General features: G+C 46.0%; 1 protein-coding gene and 1 non-coding gene across 4 annotated transcripts; both read left to right on the top strand.

Annotated features, from left to right (window-relative positions):
- Positions 1-1,864: 1,864 nt before the first annotated feature.
- LOC135906431 (solute carrier family 22 member 7-like) lies at positions 1,865-26,064 on the top strand. 3 transcript variants are annotated; one of them, XM_065437818.1, is made up of 12 exons: positions 1,865-2,004; positions 3,514-3,959; positions 4,906-5,009; positions 8,450-8,604; positions 13,390-13,558; positions 14,984-15,197; positions 16,563-16,660; positions 17,832-18,034; positions 18,952-19,139; positions 19,695-19,834; positions 21,462-21,739; positions 24,674-26,064. In XM_065437818.1, exons 2-12 carry the CDS (start codon positions 3,555-3,557, stop codon positions 25,525-25,527), a joined length of 2,808 nt encoding a protein of 935 aa, XP_065293890.1. In that variant the 5' UTR covers positions 1,865-2,004; positions 3,514-3,554; the 3' UTR covers positions 25,528-26,064. The 3 variants fall into 3 exon arrangements, with proteins under 3 accessions (XP_065293890.1, XP_065293888.1, XP_065293891.1); XM_065437816.1 differs by having other exon boundaries at positions 14,984-15,203; XM_065437819.2 differs by lacking the exon at positions 24,674-26,064 and having other exon boundaries at positions 14,984-15,203; positions 21,462-21,892.
- On the top strand, positions 9,615-9,687 carry TRNAS-CGA (transfer RNA serine (anticodon CGA)). Its single transcript has one exon. It is a non-coding gene; the product is annotated as a tRNA-Ser (tRNA).
- Positions 26,065-27,075: the final 1,011 nt, after the last annotated feature.

Here is a 27,075-nt window from a genome sequence, read left to right as displayed (position 1 = left end):
GCGTGCAAGCGACTGCTGACGTGGTGCTCTGCATAGGGAGATGAAAGGGAATTAAAAGGTTCGAGAGGAACGTGGAAAAATGGATGGATAATAAAAATATCCTTAGTTGATAATTCAACCTGAAAATGTTACTTACAGGTGAGACAATGGGCGAATTATGGCTTTTCTATGCCATGAACGGGACATTTTTAATGCTTTCCGAGAAGGCCAATTTCTGACAGGTATCAAAAGAGTTAAAACTATGCACGCCGCTATTTTGAAGGGAATTGAATTGAACCTAAGAACTTCACAACTCATCTGTTTCTCATCATGTTTCTCATCATCAACTACGCAAGTATGCAAATAAACCCATGCTCTCGCAGATGCGAGTAGCCAGTGCCTGAGCGATCGGCGGCAGACATCTTTTATTCCTTTGGGAACGGGGCAACCTGCGGCTATTAATGCATACCTTTAACGCGTACACGCCACCTTGACGCGGTGAGTTTTAACGGTTTTTTGGCGTCGCGTCGGAAAACCAGGTGAAGGCAGGTGAAGTGGGTGCAGCCCGAAAACTCTTGACCAATAGCCGGGGGCTAATAGCGAATAGGTGTCGAATCATAAATAACTACTTCTGTTTTGTTCAGTCAACTCATGCATAATCAGTGTGTACGCGTCATGACATATGGGGAGCTATCGTGGTCCTCTTGACGTCAGGTGACAAACAGGCGAAGTGGGGGTGGTTTAAAAAAGTTTTTGACCAATCGCGGAGGGCTGATTGCAGAATTCGAATAGAAAAGTTTGAAATAGCTTTAGGTTAAAGCGCCCCTGGTTTTGGCGCGGAAAACCACAGAGTTTAATTTAATTTTTAAATAGCTACCTGCCATCAGTGCCGTAACCGCTGCCCTGTGCTCTCTCTTAAGCAATCACTCTAGTGTTCAGTTTGGTCAATGTAGCACTTGTAACTAAACAGTGTAATCATGTATGTCATTGATACCTTGCACTATGGAAATCATGGGAAGTCAAGGCATTCGGCACTCTCGGATAACTCTAACACATTCGTAACAAATTATCCGAGATCGAGAAAACGATCCCCGGCACTTAGCCATAAAATGATTTGCCACGCAGAAAAAAGTTCGAGAACGAGCGTTATTACTTTAATCGGCAGCATGTGAGCCATCATCAGCTATCTGCCACTTACCCACTTCCCCGAACAAGTCTAGAGCCCATCAAATAAATTATTCTCTCCCTCTTTCTGTTTAAAGACTGTGTACTTACGACAATGGTGGTGCATTAGTAGACGCCTTCAGAGCCCAAAGACTGCGCAGTGTGATCAGTAAACGCCAGTTGGAGTTAGCGCTCTGTATGGTGAGTATCGTGTCAATTGTATCTTTATTGCTTAAGTTAGGTTTAGCCTCCCAAAATATAACAGCGAGCCTGTTTGTCTTTAACATTATCCTTGTCACCGACGAAGAAGTACGGCAAATATTTGACAAGGAATGCAATATTTGCTTGAAGGAAATGCATTTGCAGGCATGCGGTATGCGCAACTAGGAACATCACCATGCTTTCGGAGTGGCTTGGTGCGACCCAGCGCAAATGATTTGGCTTCATGGAGGAGAGAAACAAACGCTTTCCTTCCTGCATGTTTTGTTTCGTTTGGTGCCCCTCAAGATGATGACGCATACCCACTATGGGATAAAGTAATGTATCGGATAGAACTAGGAAACAACATTAAGTCATTTCTGGATAATAAGGAAACTATTGGGAAAGAAAACATCCGAGGAAATGTAAAAAAAAAGACATGTTAATTTCTCAGTGGCAATGAGGTAACCATTCCTTCCATTTTTCTTCCTCAAGTTTGTCATCCTAGTCATCAACACAATGTGCGCGCGCCACGCGGCATTCGCTGCATATCTTCAGCCATATTCTAGTCCTGACTATTGATAATCTGTTGTCACCTACGGATTTTCAGACTACAAGAGCACTGTTCGTTTGTACCGAACACATTTTCGGAGACAGTCACAGGTAGGTAGGACAGCCATGCACTCTGCTTTTAGTCAACGTTTGAGGAAGCAAAAGCTGGTGAATTTCCCTTTAGAGTGAAAATTTATTAAGGATACGACAGGGTGATCGGACTGAACTTGCGCGCTCTCGCTCTAACTTGCTGCTTAACAATAATCTTTTGCCCGTTTATGTGCCCTTCTTCTACGTCGTAGGAATATGCATTTACAGTTCGCACTAAACCTGCTTAGGCAATGGTCCTTTGTAAAGCGTTTCATGTCTATATACAGACTGCTTGATGGTGTTCATTGCCAACTTTCAATGATTCTGTTTTTCGCCACGGTGCACTTTCTAGCTAGTTAAGTACGGATTTATAGGTATTGAAAACTTAGTCTGGTTAACGTTCCAATTATTTTTTTAAATCTTTTTTTTTGCCTCTTTCCCGGGTTTTGGTGTTCGTCGCTTCCTCACCAGATTCATTCATTCACAAAACTTTATTAGTGTGCTGAAGCCCGGTCTTTTCAGACCGAGGCGGGCCGCGTCCACGTCGGCACCGCCAGGCCGAGCCTTATGGCGTCATCGTGGACCCTCTGGACAGCCCGTAGCTGATCTTGATATGAAGAGCTTGTTATCAACTTGTGCCAGTAAAGCCATTTTTCTTCGGGGTCGGCGAGAGTCGCGGGACAGCCCGCCAGCATGTGTCTGATGTCAATGATGCCATCGCACACGTTACGTTATACTAGTGGGATTTATATAGACAACTTGGACGACTTGGCACGCACTGGAGCTTCACGAGTAAACAACTCGGGTAACTGAGTATGTGCCCGAATAGACATGTTGAAGCTGGCTGCTGTCAGGCCTAGTGTGCATCATTGGCTCTTCGCCCCGGACAAACAACTTCGGTACTGGCTATTCACGAAACATTCTATATGTGCCATGGAGTATATTTCCCCACTCTTGGGCAGTCCCGAAGAATGAATTCACCACCACAGCGACACAAGTGGCAGGCAGCCTTAAATGTATTTAGGTGTGTGCCGTACTTCCCTACGGACACACTTCCCATCAACGTTCATTCTTCAAAAGGCATCATACATCACTTTCCTCCTCATGGCGCAAACAGCCAGCAGCTGCAGGCGATGAGAATGTGCTCGCGGAGAAAATTATATGCTGCTACCTCGCTAACTCAAACAAGCTCGGGGTCGTTTATATTTTACCATTGCGTTTTGATGGTAAAATATAAATAAATATAGTAATATATTATGATGGCACGCGCTTCGTAGCTGATTTCAGTCAGCCGTGATCAATGAGTAGTAGGTCGCCGCTTCTAAATCAGCGCACGAGAATTCACGCCTAGCAGAGCTCATGCAGATACATGAGAATAGATGAAAAAAAAAAACACACATTTTTGCGTCATTCGTCGTCTTTATATGTTGATTGGCGTAAAGGCCGCTTTTTTTAACACCTAATCACTGCTCGGAAGCCCAATGTCTTATCCACTGTGCTAAACCGGCGCCTCCTGCCAACTCACTGCAGGCGGATGCATCTTCGTACACTGGGTGAGCCCACCAGAGCCCATGCGCAACCTGCGTTCAGCCTCCCCCCGCCTGGAGACCGTCGAGGAGCCCGACTCGCAAGAGCAGGACTTGTCGGCGATCATCGGCAAGACGGGGCCCTTCCATCGGATCATGCTGCTGTACGCCACATTCGCCATGGTGGTCTTCTCTCTGCACTTGCTGCTGCACATGATCGTCCATCCTGGCAGCGTGGACCACTGGTGCCAGCTGCCGGAGACGCCTCCGAACACGACGCTCGAGGAATGGAGAAGGTTGAACATCCCCGAGGAGCCCGACGGCTCCCTCGGCCGTTGTCTCGTGTACAAGGAGGTCAGTGGTGAGCCCGATAACCAAACGCGCCAAACCGACACCTGTGTCAGCAGGTTCTTCAACGTCTCCGTCGACACGATGTCGATCGTGCAGCAGGTGAGACGCGGGCTCACATTTCGTGCCTTTGTGACGTATACGGTTTCTCATCGTGGGTAGCGGGTTAAGCCACTTGTCTAGCTTTAAGCAAAGCATCGGAAAAGATATTGCAGTGACTCCGTTTTACTGAACTCCTCCGTTGACGTAACTGTTACTGTTAATTTCTTTCGGTTCAAGTGGTGTTGCAGCACTAAATTTATGCGCAACGGTAATGGTGTTTTAGTGAGGAGCTTCTGTGTACACCAATAATCAGACGTTCAATGACGAGGTGCACTCTCAACCGCAGCATATATGACTCAACGATTATGAAAAGCTTCTTCTAGCTTTTCTTGTTTATAATAGCAATAATACATTTTCATTACTTATTCGACCATCACCCCAACGGTATACCGGATAAGGCCATGTGTATGTTAATGAAATGTTTATATTGTGGTCCGTTCTGCAGCTGTAATGATGCCAAGTAGACAGATGGGGCAGGCGTTTTGCAACACACTTAACAAACCTTTTCGCTCGCAACAGCTATTTGCCATAAGCCAGTCGAACCCATTAATAACGTAGGTAACAATAACAGCAGTTTCTTATTTTCTATATACGAATGAAAAGCTCGTAAGAGCGGGCGGGCATCTTGATCTATGAGCGTCTGTTGAAGAAACATAAGCGCCTGGGACTCATGACTTTTCTGACCAAACCGCAGAGTGGTTAGAGCCTAAATTTCACCTAGGTGCATAATTTTGCAATTCTTGTAGTTGAATACTACGCGCGATACCCCGTTCGCATTACCTGCCTGTTTTGTCTCGAAGAAATCACAAGTGCACGTAAGCCTGCGGCGACGCCGGGAAAGCCTTGCATACCATTTTTCCGGAACATTCGCTGGAATCTTTTACTATCTTTGCTATCTGCACCACAGAGAGGAGACGGCAAGTACACAATTTTAAATCTACCGCAGTGGGACCTCGTCTGTGACAGGGAATGGCTCTACTCGGCGGTGAGCACAACCTTCTATTCGGGATCGCTACTTGGGCTCGCCTTATCGGGCCTATTAGCCGACAGGTGAGCACACCCGCATGGCTTCTCTCACTTGAATGATAACAAACTGCCAAGACGCGATAATCTCATAACAGCATGCATTAGCTTAAAGCAGTACTGACGGAATGTGTTGGTATTCTTTTCATTGCTTTATTGGATAGTCATGGAGAAAGAATTACGCAACAGAGGCTCAGTTGCCCGAGAGCGCCGCCAATAATTTCGTTACCTTTAAACATGGACGTGTAAATATTCGAAGTTTCGACGAATCAAATATCACAGGCTAACTATGCAAATTGGTGTTAGAATAAGTACTACTCGGTAGTTTCGAATATTTGAAACTAAGCAAATATTTTGCAACAACCGAATGGGAAAGTCCTGTTGCTGCAGTCCACCCGCTAAAGAGAGTATCAGTAGTGAAACAACGAAAAACGCTTTTTCAGGGTATGTACAAGCAAAATGGATGATGAAAGTACTTTTTTCGGTTTCGCAGTGGAAGACTACAGGACAACCTTTGACGTCTGCTCGTAGTCTATCAATTAGTGTCTTTGGCTGTCTAGTCACGTAGAATATCTTCCCTTATGCCATGACCGTGCGCTCAATTTCCCACGCGACGGGATTTTTTCAGATGTGTTTGCAGCACACAACTCCCCTTGAAGCTTTCTTTTTTTTCTTTTCACACTACATGCGATCCTCTCATGACTGCCGTTTCATTAGCGTTTGTTATAAAGCTCTCTTCTATACAGCGGCCATTATTTCTTGGACAGCATGTGTGCAACCAGGGTATGACGATTTGGAGAAGATATGTGTGCAGTTTTTTAGGACAACTGGTGATCTTCTGTTTGGAAACTGTTCTTTTTTCCTGCGAAGCCGCGAAAGCCGCATGTTTTTTTTTTTTGCACTAGTCAGTACGGGCAGTGGACATAACACTATAGAAATAAATATTTCTGCTGTAAAAACCTATATGAAGCTGCGCTTCTCCATTTGATATTCGATTCGCTATTCGTTACCTAGTATTCGTATTTGATTCAGATTCGAAAAATTTGGTATTCCTCCACCTCTACTTTTATATTGGACACTTTCAAGGCACACACCAAGAGAACTGCGGGTTCGGACGTAAAAAAAGGAGACTCGTCACGTCATCGAAACTCGGTTGTCGTGGTCTCGTCGTACCAGTTAACACTGGTGCCGGCTCACGTGCTAGGGCCGTGCTGCCGAAAAGCTGAGTACCTTGAGCACTGGACGGGACAGGCGGGGAGAGTGTGTATCCCCTGCGTTTTCAAGAAAAGCGGGCAATTGGACTGGCCAATTTGACAGGTTTTGCCGACGCTGTCATTGCATGGCCTTCAAACACTACACCGGGCTAACCGGTGGTCTCCTAAGTCGTTTGTCATAACATGCCACTGCTAAATTCGCTTTTGCTAAGGTTTTGAATATCCGTTTTCACTTCCGAAGCGGCTCTGCGACTGACGCTCATCTCAAACGGGAGTTTTAGGAAGGTACTGTAATTACAGGCGGTCGATATGCTCGGCCTGTAATTTTTGGCTGAATAAAAGTCTTACACCACAATAATTGTGATGCTCTAAAACATTGAAGCCTCATACTGTATTTACGAAGTTGACACTACCTAAATATCCAAAGAAAGAAAAAGCGGAATAACAAATTTTCATTTTCGTTTCAGTATTTATTCAACACGTGTAGAAGCTAAGTGAACGTGGGCTGGTTTCTAAACATGAAAAATAAAAATAAGGTCGGGCGTAGATGCACGTAACCGTAGTCGAAAAGATCGAACAACTTAATGTAATAGCAAAAGAAAACGTTATCCAGAAAGCACTGTTGCATTGTTCTTTTGCAAATTTCTGTGCAGTTGTGAGAGAAGTAACACTTAGTAGGCGGATAAATCAACGCCAAACAGGGATTTTTCACAGTCGCGCCCGTGCCGCTGGTCCACTGACATCCGCTTGAGCTATTGAATATCGGTACATTTTTTATGCGATTTCTTTTGACCAGATAATGCTGTTAAACGTGCTGAGCGGCTTTTTGTTGAAAGCACAGCATCTCCTTTTATTTGCATTTGTGAAAAACTTGTCTTATTTTGCCACATGTTTGCATTATATATGACGCTTTAGTGCGATTAATATCTATCACCCATTTTTCAGCCTTATCTCATTCTGGCGCATAAGGTATCCACTCCAGCTAAATCAATTTATAAGTTATCGCAGAAAAAAGAGAAAACAAGACAGAACTATCGACAAATATAAACGTTTGAAAATATTTGAAAATATGAAATATAAGGCGTGAAATGCACATTGTTGAAATTGAAAGCAATTATTAAAAAATATTTAGCTAAACGTTTTTCATTCGCAACTGTATTATGCCTAGTTAAGGGAGAATTGGGCCTGAAATGCCTACTTTTGAACCGACATGCCAATTTTAAAGAAATTCGGTAGACTGTGTTGTCTTTTTGTCATTAGAGCATGTAGTAAATTCGACTATTGCAGCACAAATGCGAAAAAAATTATGTATGTCCCATTGAGCAAATAAGTGTGTCACCTCACAAAAACTATCATTTTAAAAATTCTGAAGTTATATAACCTTTATTTGACTAAATATATTCTGGACACTCTAAATTGCAGCTTAGAATCTGCACAAACCACACCACCTTAAAGCTAAGTCTATTTTTTGATGTTACAGTGATCTTGACATTTATATTTTTTTATAGAGGCAATCTATAAATTTAAGATGTCCACAGTCTGGTACCTCACAAATTTTCAGCCCGCAAACAATCTTACAAACTGTTTTCGCCATTGCAGTTTAGAAACCATAGTATTCCTAAAATTACGAATTGACCAAAAAGCGCGAACTGAAAAAAAGTCGGCTCAAGGATTTCGCAAAATGCCAAATCGTATGCAACTCTCGGGCAAGAAAGCTAATTTTCCTATCTTCTTCCGTGCACGCAAACAAACTTGTCGAGGAACTTCTTTATGCGCTTAGGCTTCAAAAACACACAAAATTAGAAAGTGATTTCCGACTAAAATTGCGGTTTCTGTCCCGCATGGCTCCTTAAGAAACCAATAAGCGCCAGTAACTGCTCGTGTCATAGCAGAATAGAGTAGCAGCGGATTGGCAGCAGTAAACGCAATAAAAAGTAAACAGAAAAGCTTATTTGTCGCCGATGCACTTGCGCTTGCGCTAAGGGTTGCAGCACACGCTGTATTGGATGGTAATACAAGGATGTTGCCACGCGTTACCGATTTGCCCTGCAGGCACTCAGTCATTATGCTGCAAAACGCGTTTCACGAAGTGTGCAGTTTTACTGCATTTATATAACCGCTTCGAATCAAATAGGCGGTAAAATATGGGTAGAATCTGCATATAGTTCTTTTTAAAGCCGTAATCTACCACGCTGGACGATTAGTTGTTTCAATCATGTGCCTCTACAATCTGCCACGGCTGCTCTGGTGCAGGGTAGGCAGGAAACCCGTGGTCTGCTTCGCGGTCGTGCTTCTGGAGGTGGCGGGCGTGTCTCTCTACAGCGTCGAGAGCTTCGTCCTCTTCAACGCACTCCGGTTCCTGGTGGCCGCTTCTGTTTCCGCGCTCTCCTACACTAACTACGTGTTGCGTGAGTGTGATCGCTTGGCAGTACGCCGCCTTTACCGTGCATGATAGTTGGCAGGCGATGCTCCGGAAACTGCGCAATTAGTGCGGTCACAGAAGCAGCACTCCTGGGCCGGTATTTTGTAGCGATGCCTTTTCCGATTCTATGCTTTTTCAGGCTTTTCGCGCTTGGCCAGTGGTCAGAGCGACGGTCTGCCCACACTATCAACGGGATCAGGAGGCCGTGTGTGGTGGATGATAAGAATAGCATAGAATAAGGCATAAGGCATCGCTACAAAATAGCGGCCCTAGGCCCTTCGTATCGTGGTCGTTAGGCGCCCGTTCCTATAGCTGTTAGGCACCCGCTCCTGCGGCGAGTGTCATGAAGCCTAGTCGAGGGAACGAGCACGCATTTCGCGTGCGATACGAAGGTTGCAGGTTCAATTCCCACCTGCGGCAAGTTGTTTTTTCATCCACTTTAATTTCCATTAATTTATCGTTTCTTCATTTCATTTATTAAGCAGAAGTAATTTCCCCTATGTTCTCCGGTGTCAGTGTTTGTTGGCTTCTCATGATATGACTATATATATGTATATATATATATATATATATATATATATATATATATATATATATATATATATATATGTATAGTAATATTATAAGAAGCCAACAAACATTGACACCAAGTACAACAAAGGGGAAATTACTTGTATTTAATAAATGAAATAAAGAAACGAAGAAGTAATGGAAAATAATGGAAATTAAAGTGGATGAAAAAACAGCAGACGAGGGTCTGCTGTTTTTTACAAACATACGAGGGTCTCGAATCCGGCTACATTGATGCCTTCAGGTAGCATATGTGGGTTTATTGACCAGTTGCCTTCACCCAAAAAAGATCACGCTCTCGTGACGCCTGCGGCAAAAAGGACGTCCCACGTCCGCCGCCAAGGTCTGTGTGAGGTGGCGCTGGCTAACACTCCCAGGGTTCTACTAAGACACATAAATACCCAAGAAAGTGGATGGGAAAACAGCGCCGCGGTAGCTCAATTGGTAGAGCATCGCACGCGAAATGCGAAGGCTGTGGGTTCGGTTCCCACCTGCGGCAAGTTGTTTTTTCATCCACTTTAATTTCCATTAATTTCCATTAATTCTTCGTTTCTTTATTTCATTTATTAAATACAAGTAATTTCCCCTTTGTTGTACTTGGTGTCAATGTTTGTTGGCTTCTTATAATATTACTAATAAAATCGGGACCCTCGGTTAACCCCCTTTCTTCTCGTTTATATATATATATATATATATATATATATATATATATATATATTCTAAAGGTGTTTATTTGGCAGAGCTCGGGAGCAGCGCAACGTCGACGGGCAGGGCAGTCACAGCTTCCAAGCACGAGAGCCGTTGCTGAGCAGGAGCGCTCGACCCACTAGCGTTTAGAGCCAGTAGCGCTGAACCCACTAGCGTCTCTTCTACAATCTCTTCGCTACAATATATATATTATTGTGTGACGCACAGTTTTTTGGTCGCGAGTGCGAGCTGTGCGAGAAGTATCGCTAGCATTTTAACGCCGACTGATATGTACAAAACGTCAGATAAACTTTTTTTTCACGGGCGCCGCCATAATCCGTAAGCAGTGGCGCAATCTAGTGAAAGTCGCGATGCTGGCTTTGGCGAGCGCTTCGTGTGGTACGCCAGATGCACGCTCGGCCGCAGTTACCGGTGGCTGTTGTCGCGCTCGCGCGGTCTGTTGAGTATCACGTGGCCTCTTCCAAGAGAGAAACGGTTCTGTTTGACGTACCGAAGTGATTTAAGTCGGCATGGCCGGAGTTTCTGCTGGTGCTGAGGTGGATGGAGCACCCAGCGCTATTGCGTGAGCATGTGTTTGATACTACGATCATCCTGGGACGTCAGTTACGTATTTTTGAAATTTCCTGTCGCGAATGTGCCCCTTCTGTATTCTCACTGTAATTATAAACTATGGGTTAGCAGCTGTTAGTAGCTACGATACATAAGGCGATCCTAAAAGCCTGGGTACCGTTGCGCTGCGGAATAAGTTGTGCTGTTTATATATTTTGACAAGAGCTCAAATTGTTTTCTGTAGATACATTGCGGTGACTATCTTGGTTTTTGGACGAGGTTTCCGCCGCACGAATAACATAGAAGAGGTTACTAATAAAAGCATACCGTACACTGTGAATCACACTGTCTTGTGATCACGCGACCGGCAGCGGGCGGCGCGAGCGTCTGAAGCAGCGGTAGACGATGTGGGTTGTAGATCACTCTGGGCTCTATAGTGCATAGTCGACGCATGCGGCATGGCCTTGCTAGGCTTTACGGCGTCCTTAGCCTGTGAGGGCTCTTTTCCTTTCGAAAGAAGAGGATGAAAACCCATTCCTCTCCGGTCTCGTTCGTCCCGTTGCCTACGACACATTCACCTCGTTTTACAGAAACCATGTTTTCACAAATTATCGTCGGATTTTTGCCTGCTGCTGCTTTACAGTACAAAAAGGCAATGCCGAAGCACAAAACTCGTATGTATCATGCTGGTTTACCAAGCTCACTGACCGCTGTGTTGAGCAACTCTATCGGCATCATACCGCAGGCTAACGTTGACACAGCACAGGGATTCCAGGCCGACTCGATTTTAAGTGCCTGAGATCGATGTCAGGGGCCGGCGCAAATGCTTTATAACGGTTGGCGCTGAGTTGTTTCGGGGTTGCATTAGGTTGAGCCTACGCGAGCACTCTTAGGTTTTAGTTGTTACGCCGAGCAATCAGATGGTGAGATTTTCCCATTCACGCTGGCAAATCCGAGACGCCGCTTCTTTTCGCTCAATAAAAAAACGATACAGACAAAAACGTTCGCAATGCGCACACACGACGCGTCTGTTGATGTGCGTCGCACGTTTACGCAGCCGAGAAAAATGCCCGCATACTGTAGTTACCGTGGCAACGAAAGGCTGCACAATGGTTCTTCGACGACCTCGTATAAACTGACATCACGTAACATTTCACGGAGAAGGAACTAAAGCCCCTCCAAATAGCACCCGACGGCAACACATTAAAGCAGCGCCGCGCCGGTTCGCGCAAGCGAGAGGAGAAGAAAAGGCTCGCTGCGCTCCATTTCCTCCTGGCCTGATGAAAACGTCTATATCTAACTTGACTGAAGTCCCTACCAGGCTTTGACCGCGACTGGCGACTAGGCTAAGGCCACGCCCAGATATTGGTATATCTGACATTTATGCTCTTCGTGGTTCGCCGGTTTTATGTGCCAAAACCACGGTTTCATTGTGAGGCAGGTCGTTTTGGGGGACTCTGGATTAATTTTGACCACCTGGGGATCTCTAACGTGCCCCCAATACACAGGACCCCACAGACGGTCTTGCATTTTGCCACTGGTATCGAAATGCGGCCGCCGCGGCCGGAATTCGATCCCGTGACATCGTGCTTAGCAGCGTAACAGCATAGCCGCTAAGCCATCCCGGCGGGTGCGGTTCTTACATTTCGTCAAGTACAAAATTTCAATTTCTGGCAGTCGAGTGCAATTCAACTTACGTTTTCACTGCTATTTGATGATGTTCCCCGATGATTTCTGGGTATGATATTGTTATCAAGCACTTTCAGCTCGTATAAGTGCAAGCCGCTACACTTTAGCAGTGATCCTTTTGACTTTAAGGGAACGTCCAGGAATGTTACCTTTAAGAACACGACCCTGCTCGAAATTAAAGGGACGAAACCAACACTGCCTCAAAGCATGTCTTGACCCGCAAATAAAGAGGCAAGCAATAAATTTCACGGCGAGGCTGGTATTGCGAGTGTAATCATTGACATGTCGAAAATGCAGTGGCTAGCTGCCCTGAACGGCTACGTATATACCATGTACAGGCGACCGATTCCTTAACAGTACGCAAGTATCGATTGGCCGGCCGGTCAGTGCCTTCTAACGGCGCGAAGCGATCAGCAAGATGTTGCTGATCTCGTCGCTTCGTGCCGTTCGAATGCGCTGACTGCCGGCTGCAGTCGATGCTGGCGCGGCGCTGCATCGGCCGATTGTGCATGGGCGCCAGCAAATGGCCCTTTGGTCGTAGTCTCCCTCACCATCACCTTTCATTGGTGTTCACACCCTCTACCAAGACTTTGTTCAGGGCGGTAGAGAATGGCGATGAGCTTACAGACATAAGCACGTGCCCCTGGTGACAATCACGAGCATATATAAGGCATAAACGGCGAAGGATTAAATATGGTCAAACAAATGGCTAACAGCGCAAAGAATGCGAAGTGCAGACTGAGACGGAGGAAGCGCTGAGTGCCAACCAATATTTCATTGCGCACACAACATTACCTACAGAAGCGTCGATATGTAGGAGGGAGAGGAGAACGTGCCAAAGTAGGAATCCTGTCCCTCCTGCCTATTCAAGTTCCTGTATTTATTCCTGTGTGCGCAATAAAATATTGGTTGATAATCAGCGTCTCAGTCTGCGCGTCCCATTCTTTTCGCTGCAACTCGCGTTTTTTTTTTTTTTCAGCCATGTACCAACCAACTCAATTAGTTAACATTTTATAACTTTAAGAATGCTCGCAACGCTCAACAGGGCCACGTGCTTCTAGCTGTAAGCTCATCGCGATTCTCTACCACCCGCAAACGGTGTTTCTCACTTTAATACATCTTTTGGTTGCTTCATGTATTTCCCCGAAGCAGCCGACATGAGCAACTGAACCGCGCTACCTATAGTGAGCTAACGCAGTCCATCAACACACTTGTGTAGCGTACATGATGTCTCTTCCCGCCTTTGCACACGCAGTGGTTGAGTTCGTCGCGCTGGAACACCGAGCCCTGTACGGAACCTTCACTTATTGCGGCTTCAGCGTCGGCGTCCTTCTTGGCAACGTGATCGCGTACCTGATCCGGGACTGGCGAACTGTGCAACTGGTCATCATGATTCCAACCACTTTGCTGTTCGTCGGCTTCTGGTCAGTCTGTCTACCGGTCCGCAGTTATGCACAGCACAGCACAATAGTGTGAATCCCACGTGCCAGGCTTATGCGGTTGTTAGGGAGAAGCCCCAGACAGCTATATGCGAACTAATATGGGTAAATATTGCGTTCAAGATGGCAACCACTCTTTCGTGAAGGTCGCCTTAGCGCATCTAGCTTCCACTACGTTGCCATACCGTTCTCTTCTTAGGACGTGTCTGAGCTTTGTTTGTTTCTTGGATCCACTGCCACGTAGCCGTACTTTTAGGACGTTTTGAAGCTTTATTTGTTTCTTCTTTATTTTGTCAATATTCCTTAAGGTTTCGCGGAATAGAACAGTGAAAGGAGGTTCTACAGAAGGACCTGAAAGCTACAAGGAAAGACTACCACCAAGGATACTCCATCATTCAACAAAAAAATTCTTAGAAGAAACGACATGAATAATACTGCCAAATTTGAGAGAGTAAGAAATACTAAAGTCAAAAATTAAAAAGAAAGCTCTAGAGCAATATATTGAAAAAGTAACAAATAAACAAAGGAAAAAAAAGCGGTCATGGTCTAGTCAAACGATCAGCGTCAGGGATAATCAAGAGCGGTATTTACGGAACGGCATGACAATCGGAGCGGCAAAATCACGCCAGGACAGATCGCATGATCAAGGAAAACGGGAACAAGAAAGCGTGAATAGATATCTGCCCGAACCCATTGCTGAGATCTAACTGTCATAGTTCAAACGGCAGGCGAGGATACATAGACATTAATTAACACATAGACATTAATTTAGACTGCATGTTCCCTACAATGTGCTTCTCAATATTAAGTAAAGAGCCACTACATAACCTGTTTATCCTAAATATAATGTCAAATGCACGCGTAATAATACGCAAGCTGTTTGTGTTTATTCGTATTTCCGCGGCCACCACTGTTAAAAGAATACGACAGCAATTTTACATGTATATATATATATATATATATATATATATATATATATATATATATATATATATATATATATATATATATATATATATATATATATATATATATATATATATATAGAGAGAGAGAGAGAGAGAGAGAGAGAGAGAGAAAGCGATCGTGCAGTTTGTTTCGTGAAACGATATCAGAATCTACGGCGGTGTACCTACAAGGCGACTCGCAACACGATGTTGTATTTCCATCTCTGTGTGTCTGCCAAGAAAAGCAGTTTTTCTCATATCGAACAGGATGAGGTAATCACTTCATACACATACAATAAAGTTGTGTTTGTGACGTGTCACAGCGACATAATGAAATATTTTGAAAGTTTGCAACGCACCAGTCAGTATCAAGAAATGGCTTGAGACGCGATCATGTCCCTGCCCTGTATCCAGGTCTGAGGAGGCTACCGCAGTGCCATTAAAGCTGTCGGTATACACGCAGGCTTCTGCCCGAATCTCCCCGTTGGCTCATTACGACACTGCGGATCCAGCAAGCGTGCGGGGCGGTGTCTCTCATCCTGCGCAAGAACCGGATGCCTGCCAAATCCATCCGCAGCGTTATCAAGCGCCTCAGGAGCCGTCCAATCAGCATGCTTCACCAGAAGGGTGGCGCGTCTTCTCCCGGGTCTGCTGGAAGGCTATCGCCTCGTCGAAAGGCAGGGGTAGACCGTATAATCTGTCTCAGCGCATATCCCGAAGTCCTTTCTATGAGAGAAGCATTCGTAAGAACACGCGGTGTGCCCTCTTCGTTTACGCTCAAACGTCGAATTAAGAAGACCAGTTCTTACCAAAAAGTAAATAAACGATGAGCCTTTCATTACTGGATACACACTCGTATAGTCTTGCACGTCTGCACCCTCGAAGCAACGAACTGAGCTCAACGTCTTATCAGATTTAACTATGTTTTGGGGAAAATACGGGAGTCTGCGTCGAAAACCTCTAAGCAGCGAAGTGGACTTAATGTATCACCCTATTTAACAAAGCTTTGGGAGAAATATGAGCCAAATTTACGAAAACCATATTGATACGCTGGGTTTTAATTCAAGTAACGGACGCCACTGATCGCTCAAAATAGTTTGCTTCGCCTGTGAAAGAACACAAACGCTCGACGGGCTCACAATCCAAATGAGAGCATGGGCAGGCAAAAATTTTACATGCATTTTCGGTGTTGAGCACATATTGTTAATCCCATTAGTCTTTTTTACATGTTTCAGGTTTAACGCAGTTCTTCATTTAACTGAATATTTTTTTTATTTCATCACCATCGTTAAATCGAGATATAAATGGACAACCTAAGGAGGTTCAGGGCACTAGGTGCAGCAAGACGAGCATGGCCAAAACAACGTGGTACTGCAAGAGACTACCCATCACAGTGGTATCATATTCACTGTGGGTGAATGCGGAAGCTACGATCCTGATTTGCGTATTCAGGAAACTTTAATGTAACTGAAGTACTCATATATGTAAACCAGCGGGATCGTTCGGAATGCCTGAGAATGATAACGCAAGGTCCACCACATGGTTTAAGGGGAAGCGGTTTAGACAGTATGCAGCCACCCACGAGCTTGCCAGTGTGGTCTCGTCGCAGCACCTGACGAAGTGTTTTAAACTGGTATGAATGAAAGGTGAAAGGTTGAAGAGAAAAATGGAAAGCCTCATATTCTAGTTGCCAACTGCATTCACTCGGCTAAGAGATAGGTTGTGTTTTAATAGAAAAGGCAAAAACCTTGACTACTTGCCAGCTGTCTGCGCAGCATAATAATAAAAAGAAACACTCAACTTTATTGCGTGCTGTGACCATCACAAGACGACACTGAAACAACAATATATATTTTTCATCAGAGTGTGTCATTCTACTTCGCCAGCGCATCTTATCGAGCAGCTTTAGGGCCATCCATTTTTTTAGAATCTCCATGAGATAACCTTGCCAATTGCTCACACGATAATAAAAACTCGGAATGGCACAAAGAAGGAACTAACAATTGAATGCAATTTTTCTGGGTTCTTTTTTTTTTTTTCAGGCAGTGAAGTTCGAGCGCCCGGATAAGTCTATATGGGAACTCTTGGTTATTTTCGTCACCCAGTACCAACTTTCTAACACGGCGTTGTGCCTCTCCTGGTGGGTCAAAGCGCCACATGTTCTAGTTTGCAAATACGAAATAACTTATCCGTGTATGGCCGTAATAACCGATAGCACTACGTTATCTACTGAACGCAGTGGCTGCTATACACTTATATAGTTAACCAGGGTGATTTAGATACAGCGCTTCCAAGAAGCTTTGGTTACCTGAAAACCTGAAGTCTTTAGTACGCCTTTCGCGCTGTTTTGGATCAAGGCAGGATGTACCTTGGTTTAACTGTTCCAGCCACCTGCGTCCACTGCCCAAATGTCTATCACAGGCAGCTCAAGTCCTCATTTACAAGGCGAGCGCTGGTAAAGCCCTTACAGAGGAATTAAAGGACTTTACATGGCATTTTTACGGGGGACCTTACAGAGGACGTACGTGCCAGATGCACGGCGAGCACATGCAAGTCGCCATGGTGCGCAACACGTCATACAACAGCACAACAAGTCATACGTGAAACACGGGTGCCTGTCCAGCAATGAAATATCTCCTGTGGGATGGCCCTGGTCAGGAGGCGACTTGAGCTCTCTATCGTGCTAATCTGTCATCGTATGAACAGTGGATTTTACTCCGTCCGCAAGCCAACATTACTCGGGTCCTGTAGTCAGTGCGGGATTTCGCCCGTGACGGAGTAGTCATCGCATCGACTTTGCCACTTTATTTTTTCCCCATTCCCTCTTTCCTGCAACATAAGCTAGCGTGCCTTTAACTTGCATATTAGGGTTTTTCCCATAGATTCCGTAATCTCTGCGTACTTTTGTATGCATGGCTGATATTGTAAATAGATGGCCGATATTGTTTTGCAGATGCTGAAGCACCTTACTGGCTGAGCGTAGCCAGATCGCTTTGCGTTTCTTCTAATTACCGATCACGAAAGGATACATTTCTGGGTTAAAATTACTCGATCACCACAGATATTGTCGGGCGTGGTCGTGTGCATACTATCACTTATACATTCGTACGGCCGGTGCGATTCGTTCACAGCTGCGTCTAATAATAAAGCAGATGCACTTTCTCAAGACAGGGCTCGGAAGATCTAGTCCTTTAACGCCATGTATTCATCTGTGGTGCAACTGATTCTATATAGAGATAGTGTGTGAAATGTTCGATAAGTGTTGCTCCTCGAATAGGCAGCTGCACAGGCCAACGTCTCACGCTTTGCAGGTTCTCGTGCTCAGTCACGTACTACGGTATCGCCTACGACGTGAGCGCCCAGTCGGCGAGCAACGTCTCCCAATTCGTGGTCGCCGCGGTGGCGCCACTCGCGGCCTACGTCTTGATCAGTCGCCGAGGCCGGCGGGACGTTCTCGCTGGGTCGCTAATTTTCACCAGCGTGTGCTGCATCGTCATTGCCATCCTCCCGAGAGGTGTATACGGCCACAATACAAGTTCTTAGGCTGACCTTTTTTGTTGTTGTTGTTGTTGTTGTTGTCTGCGAACCACGATGCATGTTCGTAGGCATGGATGAAGGAAATAAACTAGGAAGGAGCACTGTGTCGCCAAGCCAGGCTTCGAAACCCATTCTTCATGAAACCATCCCTTTCGTTTCTTTCATCTCACAAAAAACCGGCCCAACGCCGGGCCATGCCCGGCGTACTCGGCCCAGTCTGCTTAACTACCTGCAGGCTTTATTTGACGCACACTTGTTCGAGTCCTTGGTAACTACTTTGTTCGTTTTTTTTTCCTAATATGCTGCTGCAACTGTGGTGAATGCAACGTATTAATTTATCGTCTTCGTTGCAACGTATACGTACGAGCGTGCCACGCGCAATTTGTTGTCGCGTACCCGCCGCGGTAGCCCAGTGGCTATGGCGTTGCACTGCTGAGTTCTAGGTCACGGGTTCGATGCCGGAAGCGGCTGCTGCATCCCGACGAGAGCAGAATACAAGAACGTCCATGTACCGTGCAATGGAAGCACGTTAAAGAACCACAGGTTGTCAAAACTAATCTGTAGACCCACACTACTAATAATCATATCGTGGTTTTAACACGTAAAACGCCGTTTTTTTATTAATACATTTTTTTGCTGTCGCGGCCATTCTCTGTGCTGAAGACTGTGCGCTCAGCACGGCTAGTGTGGCGGCGGAAAGACGCTAAATCATACAGCGACATGGTAAGGTGTTGAAACAACTCTCTTAGCTTCAACTGTGGCGTGCGCTGCTCCTTCCCAGTTTTTTTCCTTTCTTTCCTTCCTTCCATGCTCATAGATCATGTGCACTCAAAAAACCCTAGCAACGGCACGTATCACTTTTTTAAACTTCGCTTCCTGTTTTCGCAATGACAGATCGCATAGACCGGTTCCTAGCCATTTTGATTGCGTGGTTCCTTATCAACGTGGCATTCACCGTGATGTTCCTGTACGCAACCGAAATCTACCCCACGACCATCAGAGCACTGGGCTTCAACTTTGGAGCGGCCTTCGGTCGACTGGGTTTCATAATAGCACCTATCTTCTACGGCACTACCATGATGGTGCGTCACTTTAGACGTACCACTGATTTACGTGTGATTGAGAACGTTGTAAAGAGAGCACGTTTGTTGTTAGGGAACGCGCGTCTGCGTTTGCATCTGCTGTGGATTTGCTACCTGCCCGGCACGCAGTGAAACGATAACGAACACAGGGCGCGGGAGAGTGTGATCTACATTTCTGACACAGGCTGTGCTGCCAGACCGCATGTCCAGGCTGTGTAACACGAAACTCAAACCTTACCCAGCATTCATAACGTAGCAATGCTCGATGTTCAATGAGATAGTTTTGTTCATTCTTTTAAATATCAGTAAAAGGAACATACGAAAAAAATAAGACTTTTTCTCGACATCCACACATAAGCACAGAATGCATGCACGCAAGCAACCGTGTCGCATGAGCGCAGAAAATCTATCACGACATGATCAGGCCACCCGTACTGTGACCCTCGTTGAATTCCGCCCAACTTTCGGCACTAGTGATGCGCGTTTGCAATGTCGTCATTTGGTTCGCGCAGAGCATCTCCCTCACGACTCTGCTTTTGCCACGTGCTTGTGTAGAACGTGTACGGATCCCGGATGGTGGGCTACTCCGTCCTGTCCCTGAGCTGTGTTGTGTCCGGGTTCCTGGCGACCAAGCTTCCTGAAACTAAGGAGACTCACCTTCCAGATAAGATCAAGCCCGAGCACAGCATATTCGAGTACGTGGTTCCCAGCTCTCTGTCGTCTGTCTACGGCGAACAGTCTAGCAGCGCGTTTATCGCTGGTTGTTCCAACTTGTCCAGTTGTTCCTTTATGTATCCCGTGCGGTCGCTATATAAATTCTGCGAACGGATGTCTTAGTCAAGCCCCCCGTCACCCTCCCCTCTTTTTTTCAGAGCCAATCGCTTTTTGTGCATTCTTAGAAGCTGTTTATCGATGTATAGTTGTACGAACTTTGAGGCTCACCCAAGCCACCGCCGTCACCATCAGTGCCGCCATGCTGTCTCAGGTGCGACGGCGAATGTGCGGTCCGCGTCGCGTGTGCACCGAGCCTGCTCAGCCCGCGCGGTTGAGCGCGTACACTGTAAAATAATTGACACCCTTAAACGTAAAAAAACGGTGTAAATTGTTCTATTGTTGTTGTTCTAAATTGTTCTAAATGGTTGGGTTTAAGAGCTTGAGGGTTAAACCAATTTACACCCTTGTTCAGTTTTAAAGGTGTAGACTGTGTTTACATTGCACACAGCTCGCGCGCCGAGGACAGAGGAAAGGACGCGGGGCCGTGTGTTCGACGTGATCTGCTGCCGGTGTTAAGGAGAACGGCGAGCAGGCAAGCGCCAGCCAAAAAGGATGGTGACTTGACGCGTGCTGTCTCTACACATAGCACAGCTGAAATGGTGGAGACATTACAGGAATGGTCGCTTTAGGCCAACGCGAGCTCCTCGCGCTCGGTCCGCCCGCCTTGATGCCGTGGAAACTCGCCGTGATCGAGCGAACTATGTTCGTGTGCGTCTTTAGGCACGTTACACCACGCTTGTTTATCGAAAGACAAGATGGGGGCCCACAGATGGGGGCGACAAGGATCTCCTATGTTTCGACTGCTGGGCCTATCTTTGTCAAAGGCGGTTTACCCTACAACCTCACCCCGGTTTGTGCAACTGTTATAACACGCTTGTTAAGTATAGTTGCTGCAATTTACATTGCTCACAAAACTACAACCCTTACTTCGAGTAATAGCCGGATATCTTATATCGCTGCAGTGTTTCTCCTTCTACGGGTGGAACTGCGACATTACGTTTTTCCCCACGGGGCGCATACAAGGTACACTCGACGACGTATTTTGGGTTAATGCTAATTTGGGTTAACGCCTCAAATTTGTGCCAGTTCACTTATATATTTTTACATAGAAGCCTTACCTGGAGGTTTTACCCCTATAGCAACCCGCCGTGGTTGCTCAGCGGCTATGGTGTAGGGCTGCTGAGCACGAGGTCGCGGGATCGAATCCCGGCCACGGCGGCCGCATTTCGATGGGGGCGAAATGCGAAAACACCCGTGTGCTTAGATTTAGGTGCACGTTAAAGAACCCCAGGTGGTCAAAATTTCCGGAGTCCTCTACTACGGCGTGCCTCATAATCAGGAAGTGGTTTTGGCACGCAAAACCCCATAATTCAATTACCACTATAGCAATTGCAGAAACCAAGCTCCGAGCCCCGTGCAAGGGGCTGGGTGCTTCTTTAAAACGTATACATATGCGCCCCATCAAAGAGACTGTGAATGCGACTTTATTCTTGTTTGAATAAGTGTTCTCAGTCGCGATGACTACGTCTTCTTTTCGTGCTTCAACAGTTTCAGCCCCATGTGGTTACCTGGCAGCCGACGTCCCAAGGACACCCACGAAGACGCCAATGCCGATACAATAGTTGGCAGTGGCATGCACATGACAGCGGTGCTTCAATTCGCTAACGTGTTCGGCGGAATCACGAAATGTGGCGTGGGCGGTAGCAGGCGTTCCGGATTTGAAAAGCCGGCAACTTCGAGCGCTGTGCAGGAGCAGCCATCATCGTCTTCGAGTACGAAGCAGAGTTTGGTGGCAGAGAATGCGAAATCACAGGACAATTCAGCAGGTTTGCTTCCCATGCCAACTGCCATTTTGTACATAATTCTCATATTATTGTCCTGTGCTGACGACTTGTTGACAATGATGCGTTGCACAACCTCTATGCATGCCGAACCGCTTAAACTTCTCGAACTATAACACACGAACAAACTGTTGTTGTACTAGTGCCTGCAGTCAAGTAAGAAATAGACGACATGGTGCCACTTCGGGTCAAATTAGGTATGTATAGTACGAGCCATTAACGTAGTGTCAATAAGTTGTGCTTTGGAGGATAAAGTAGACAAAAAGACAGAATTAGGACACAGCAAAAGAAGTAACGCACTCAACTATAGTTAATTTGACCTCGAAAACTTCGACTTATCGCTAACTTCGAACGCTCTGACAATCTCGGCTAGAAGCCACACATTGCTGTGCAAGAAAAACTCGTTTAGTTCGAACGCGAAACAATGTGGCTTCGATTAATTCGACCATAAGCGACGCCCCTTCATGCGCGTAGTGGTGCCCAAAAGCTTGAAAACACAAGTAATTTAGCAGATGACGCTGCTGCTTCCGTAGCCATGAAAGCCCTTGATTTTATCTTTTAGCGGCCGACTCTCCATCTGCCCTTGCAGCAGTTGATTTCTGCCCGTTTAGTGTCGTGTTCAAGGCAGAAAGCTGGGCTAGTTGGTGTGTCATCATTATTCAAACGACTAGCGCAAAATAGCAGGGACAAAGACAGAGAAGACGACAGGACGAGCGCTCGTCCTGTAGTCTTCTCTGTCTTTGTCCCTGCTATATTGCGCTAGTCTTTTGAATAATAGTGTCGTGTCACACGCCCAGATTCGCCAGTCTGCTCAGTCCGTTTAGCTTGACGTGGTACGGCAATGGTACAGCGCTGCCCATTGACGTCAAGAAAGACATTCTTCAGAATGCTTATAAAGGTGTTCTCAGCAGGAGACAGGTTGGTGAGAAATACCGCCTGTAGGAATGCACGCTGGAGATGCTGAAAAGGAACATGCTGAAAATTCTTGAAGCCGACAGGCAGGATCCGGTTAACGGAAAAAAAAACTTACGCCTGCATCGGCGCACTTTTTAGTCTGCTAAACTTTGAAGCAATAAATTCGCGATGTGAGGAGCCATAACTTGTCTCTTCGTGGACCGGCCATTTGCGAAAAGGTTTTGAATACGACGCTCAACGTCCCAGAATTCGCTTGTTCGAGCAGCTTGCTATACTTTACAGACTACTTCAGGCAATGAAATTAATTTCAAGTTGTCCATATTGCAGTCGGTTTTTTTTTTTGTTTTTAATTGGGCACTTTGGATGACTCGAATAATTATTGAGGCACCGCAATCCTCGACTTAACGGAAGGTGGCTCAAAATCAAACGTGTTGTAAGTGTAAAAGTAGCGCAGCGCGCGTGGTGTCAGAGCAATGTACCGAAAGCCCCAACCGGCACATTGTTCGTCCAAACAACAAATTATGCAGATCCAACGCGTATGCTAAAATTGCTGTAAAACTAACAGTTCCTGAATCGGCAAAAGAAATGTTATGCTAATAAATACGATGCGCACAGCTGTGCTTATTTCTCTGCAACGTGTAACTTCACGCAGCATTAATTTCTATGCACCGCACAGGTCCCGACATTATTATAACGCCACGCTTGCGTACTACAGCGTTCGCAAGTCACGCCAACTCGAAACACAAAGTCAGCCGAATTCACAGTGTGAGACGACGCTGCCGCAATATCACGAGGACGATGGCATTGTGGCACGTTTGTTGACGCAAAATTATGATTAGAGGTCCATGTACGGAGAAGTAAGACACGTATCTTGTTAGATTGAAAGACATTAGGTGTCGAAATTGGTAGGTCTCAATGGCACATGCCCATTTTATGCGATTCAACAAGAACAGACACATAACTGTCAAGAAAGTGCAGCTGGGCCGTTATCTTGAACATGTTCGAAAAGCCGACGTTAGATTCCACCTCATGCGATTGGACTAGGACTAGGAGGCGAAATCAAACGTCGGATTTTCGAACGTGTACAAGATAACGGCCCTGGACTATAAACTTGAAGGACAAAAAAAGCCCTTGTACATACTGCCGTAATATCCAAGAGACATGCTTTAGAGATAACGACGAGCCAACATTATATGTACAGATGTTATGTCGTGATTTGTTGTAGCAATGCGCAGAGAAAAAGTGCGCTCAGTGGCAACAACTTCTTGGTCTTACACTATAGTGGGCTAAGAATGCATATCCCATAATATAAAGAGCAAATTAGGGAAGTAAAAGAAGCTGTTTAACATCATGTGCTATTTAAGAGGGCTATGTGTGATTTAGAGAAACATACATTAGCCAAACATTATACGCGCTCTTCTTATGTGGTGATTTATTATTCGATTGTGCAGTACACTGGTGCAGTCAATGCCACTAAAGATTCTGTGCTATACAAGCCGGAGCATTAACAGAGCGCACATTTGGATTAGTTGATGCAGCTTCGTCCTCAGTATAACAGAGCAAAACAAACACGCACAAGAACGAAAGAAGCAGCGTGTTGTCCCGTTGCTTCTTTCGCTCTTGTCCGTATTTGTTTTCCGCTGTCACACAAAATCAAGCCGGAGCATCTGGCAGCACATAGACAACAGCCCGAGAATGGGCAAGGCCAAATTTAAGAAATATAAACAGTAACAAAGAAGCCGTTGAAAATATTGTGCTCTTTCATTATGATATATGTGTGTTTTAGAAATTACTATAAGCCGAGGTCATATGTGTATGTTTTTTGTAGTGATTTACTCTTTTATTGAGCAGAACACCAATGCCCTCACTGGCATTACTTCGAGAGTTGGTTGCATGTCATGTAAATAATGAGTGACAAACTGTGCGAAGCAAGACAGCGGAGGGAGGAGCAGCTATGTAAAGAAACTTTAAAATATGAAATCAAGCAACCTTCATTTTTTTCAGTGTCCGGTGCACCAACAATGCACGATGCCATCCCCCCACAGAAGCCACCCGCGCCAGAGCTGTCAGAACCGACGTCGAAGGAAGGCGGCAGACCCACCACGCATGAGGAGGTGGAGGCTTTCGGGAGTTCCGGGGAGCTGTTGTTGTCGTCTCTGAATGATGTCGTTCATACGGCATCGGAGCCCGTGCTAGCCGCGACGACGCAAGCATCGGTGATTAAAGAGCCGCTGGACAATGCTCCTGCGCTTCTCCATGGGCCGCCAGCGATCGTCGACGATATTGAGAAGCCAGGTGGAAGGACTGGAGAACGGGATTCACACGAACCGGGAAGTAAATCTGCAGGCCCCTGTACTACCGGCCAGCGTTCAGCTCGTCTTAGGCCGCATAGCTCGACCGAGGCTGCTCCTTCCTCCACAGGAACCACCGTTGGTCCGGCCGAGTCTGCTGCTATTCATGCGCCTGACTCGACGGCGCTAGTTCCCGAGCCAGGCGCAAGAAATTTACCGCCTTCATCCGACGGCAACGCAATTGATCGAGATATCGCGGAGGCAGCGAGTCACAGCAGCTCGCCTGGTAGCCACGGGACGCCGACTAAGCCGGACAGTGGAGTGACAAGTGGCGTTGAGTCACCGGCGTCTCGCGCCGACATGAGCGCTTTTGGTGCACGCACTGCGACTCCTTCGAAGGTGTCGGTGAACACCCTCGGCACGATTTACAGGCAGGGTCCTCCGTCGGCCGTGCGCTCTAGTCTGTGCTCGGACGCTGAAACTCCGTCCCACTTAACCGAGGAAACGCACACCAATGACGCCAGCTCCGAACGGAAGAGAAAGAAGCACCTCAGACGAAAACGTTAACCGGATCTTGAGGCCAAATCGATAGAACCAAGTGCTGCACTGTATAGACTTGAGCTGATAAGATAAACTTGGATGACGTTTGCTCCGAAGCAGAGCATACTGGCTTGCTTACGCGCAAATATCTTATACCGTTTTAGCTGGATTTTAGCCCACACTGCTGTTAAGGGGCTATTACTGGAATGCCATTTACGACATTCTCACGAAGCATATTCCGCAATTTCGTTATTCACAGCAGCCGACAGACTTTCTTGCATGCATTTCAAGTTGAAAGAAAATGCACCTGTGCGTATGAGGCCTTAGCCTAGTAGTAAGCATCAATAACTTCAGGGTTGCGTAAAGGGTTATAACTATTTTTGTAGCCTGTTGTAGATCTTTAACTCAGTATTGAACTCGTTGTGGTTGCCCTGTTTATCAAAACTTTCAAGGTGATGTGATTGTAAGCGCTAATGAAAGTGCCAACGGCACCACATACATGCCGTGCTTGGTTTGTGAAAAATATATTGCTTATGTGACCTGATGTGACCATCGAACCCTGGGGATCCCGTGTATCCTCGCGCGTTTCTTGAACCAGGCGATACATTTACTTAATGCTTCTTGTGAACGATGCAGTAATGAATATCAAGAACGCTTGTTTCCAGAAAAGCATGTTGCAGTACAGTTCAAATTAAGGATCTTCCTACGGGTTGGATGTTTCTTAAATTTTCATTGAACTCCATGGTTCGGTGAGGTGATATTTAACAAAGTGTACTTCGGTGTATTGCGGGATTGTGAGAAGAACGTGGATGCCGCCCTCGTTTGACGTGCAAAGCATGAATATGTTTACCTCGTACACTATACAGGGACGTGCATTTAACTTAAAACATTAGAAAAAAATTTCTGGCTTACCGCTGCACTTTCCATGCTCAAGTTTCCCAGAAAGATTGCATATTTGAGTTCACCTCGTTCAGTATAACTCTTGGCACAGTTAACTGCCTGTTCTTTAAAAAAATGGTATCCAATGGACGCTGTGAAGGTGGCTAGACAGCGAAGCTGTAAACGACAGCAAGAACGAGTAGTCATTGCAACGTAGGTTGAAATTATTGTCCTGGTGACATTCATATGCACTTCACCTAATTATTAGCCTAAACCGTTTTGGCGTACGGCGACTTGGCTTCTTCGCTATTTCGTGCACCTAGAAAGAGTGTTCCAGAGAAGAGAAAAAATTTGTCGCACCTCGTATGCACGCTGCTCTTCACTTTACGTGGCCTGTCACATCACGAATCAGTTGCCTGGCGGGTCCTACTTTTACGTGTGAAAGTGTAGTTACGTCATTCCCTGCTTCGTATGTCGAGCTGCCGTCGCCGCGACAGCTTGCCCAACAGTAATCTTTACCGGGAAACGCATGCGGGGAGCTCTGCGTTCTTCGCATTGCGTGTGTATACGAATTACAAACGGAGTTTGCTAAGCCACTACATACTGTACCTTAACGAAGTCCTTAACACGTGCTTTGCCACTGTCCTCGATACAGCGCGCACCGGCTGTCGCTAGCGACCGCGTTGGCACGCCTTG

The sequence above is a fragment of the Dermacentor albipictus genome, chromosome 5 (assembly GCF_038994185.2).
Source record: "Dermacentor albipictus isolate Rhodes 1998 colony chromosome 5, USDA_Dalb.pri_finalv2, whole genome shotgun sequence".
NCBI classification, from domain to species: domain Eukaryota; kingdom Metazoa; phylum Arthropoda; class Arachnida; order Ixodida; family Ixodidae; genus Dermacentor; species Dermacentor albipictus.
Note: the sequence above shows the minus strand (reverse complement) of the source record. Positions and strands in the feature narration are given on the sequence as shown.

Excerpts from the sequence above, each read along its gene's own strand:
- LOC135906431 (XM_065437816.1), top strand. The coding sequence starts at position 3,555 with ATGCGCAACCTGCGTTCAGCCTCCCCCCGCCTGGAGACCGTCGAGGAG. Across the intron at positions 15,204-16,562 it reads CGCCTCGTCGAAAGGCAGGG|GCAGTGAAGTTCGAGCGCCC; the intron begins GTAGACCGTATA and ends TTTTTTTTTCAG. Across the intron at positions 19,140-19,694 it reads TCTACGGCACTACCATGATG|AACGTGTACGGATCCCGGAT; the intron begins GTGCGTCACTTT and ends GTGCTTGTGTAG.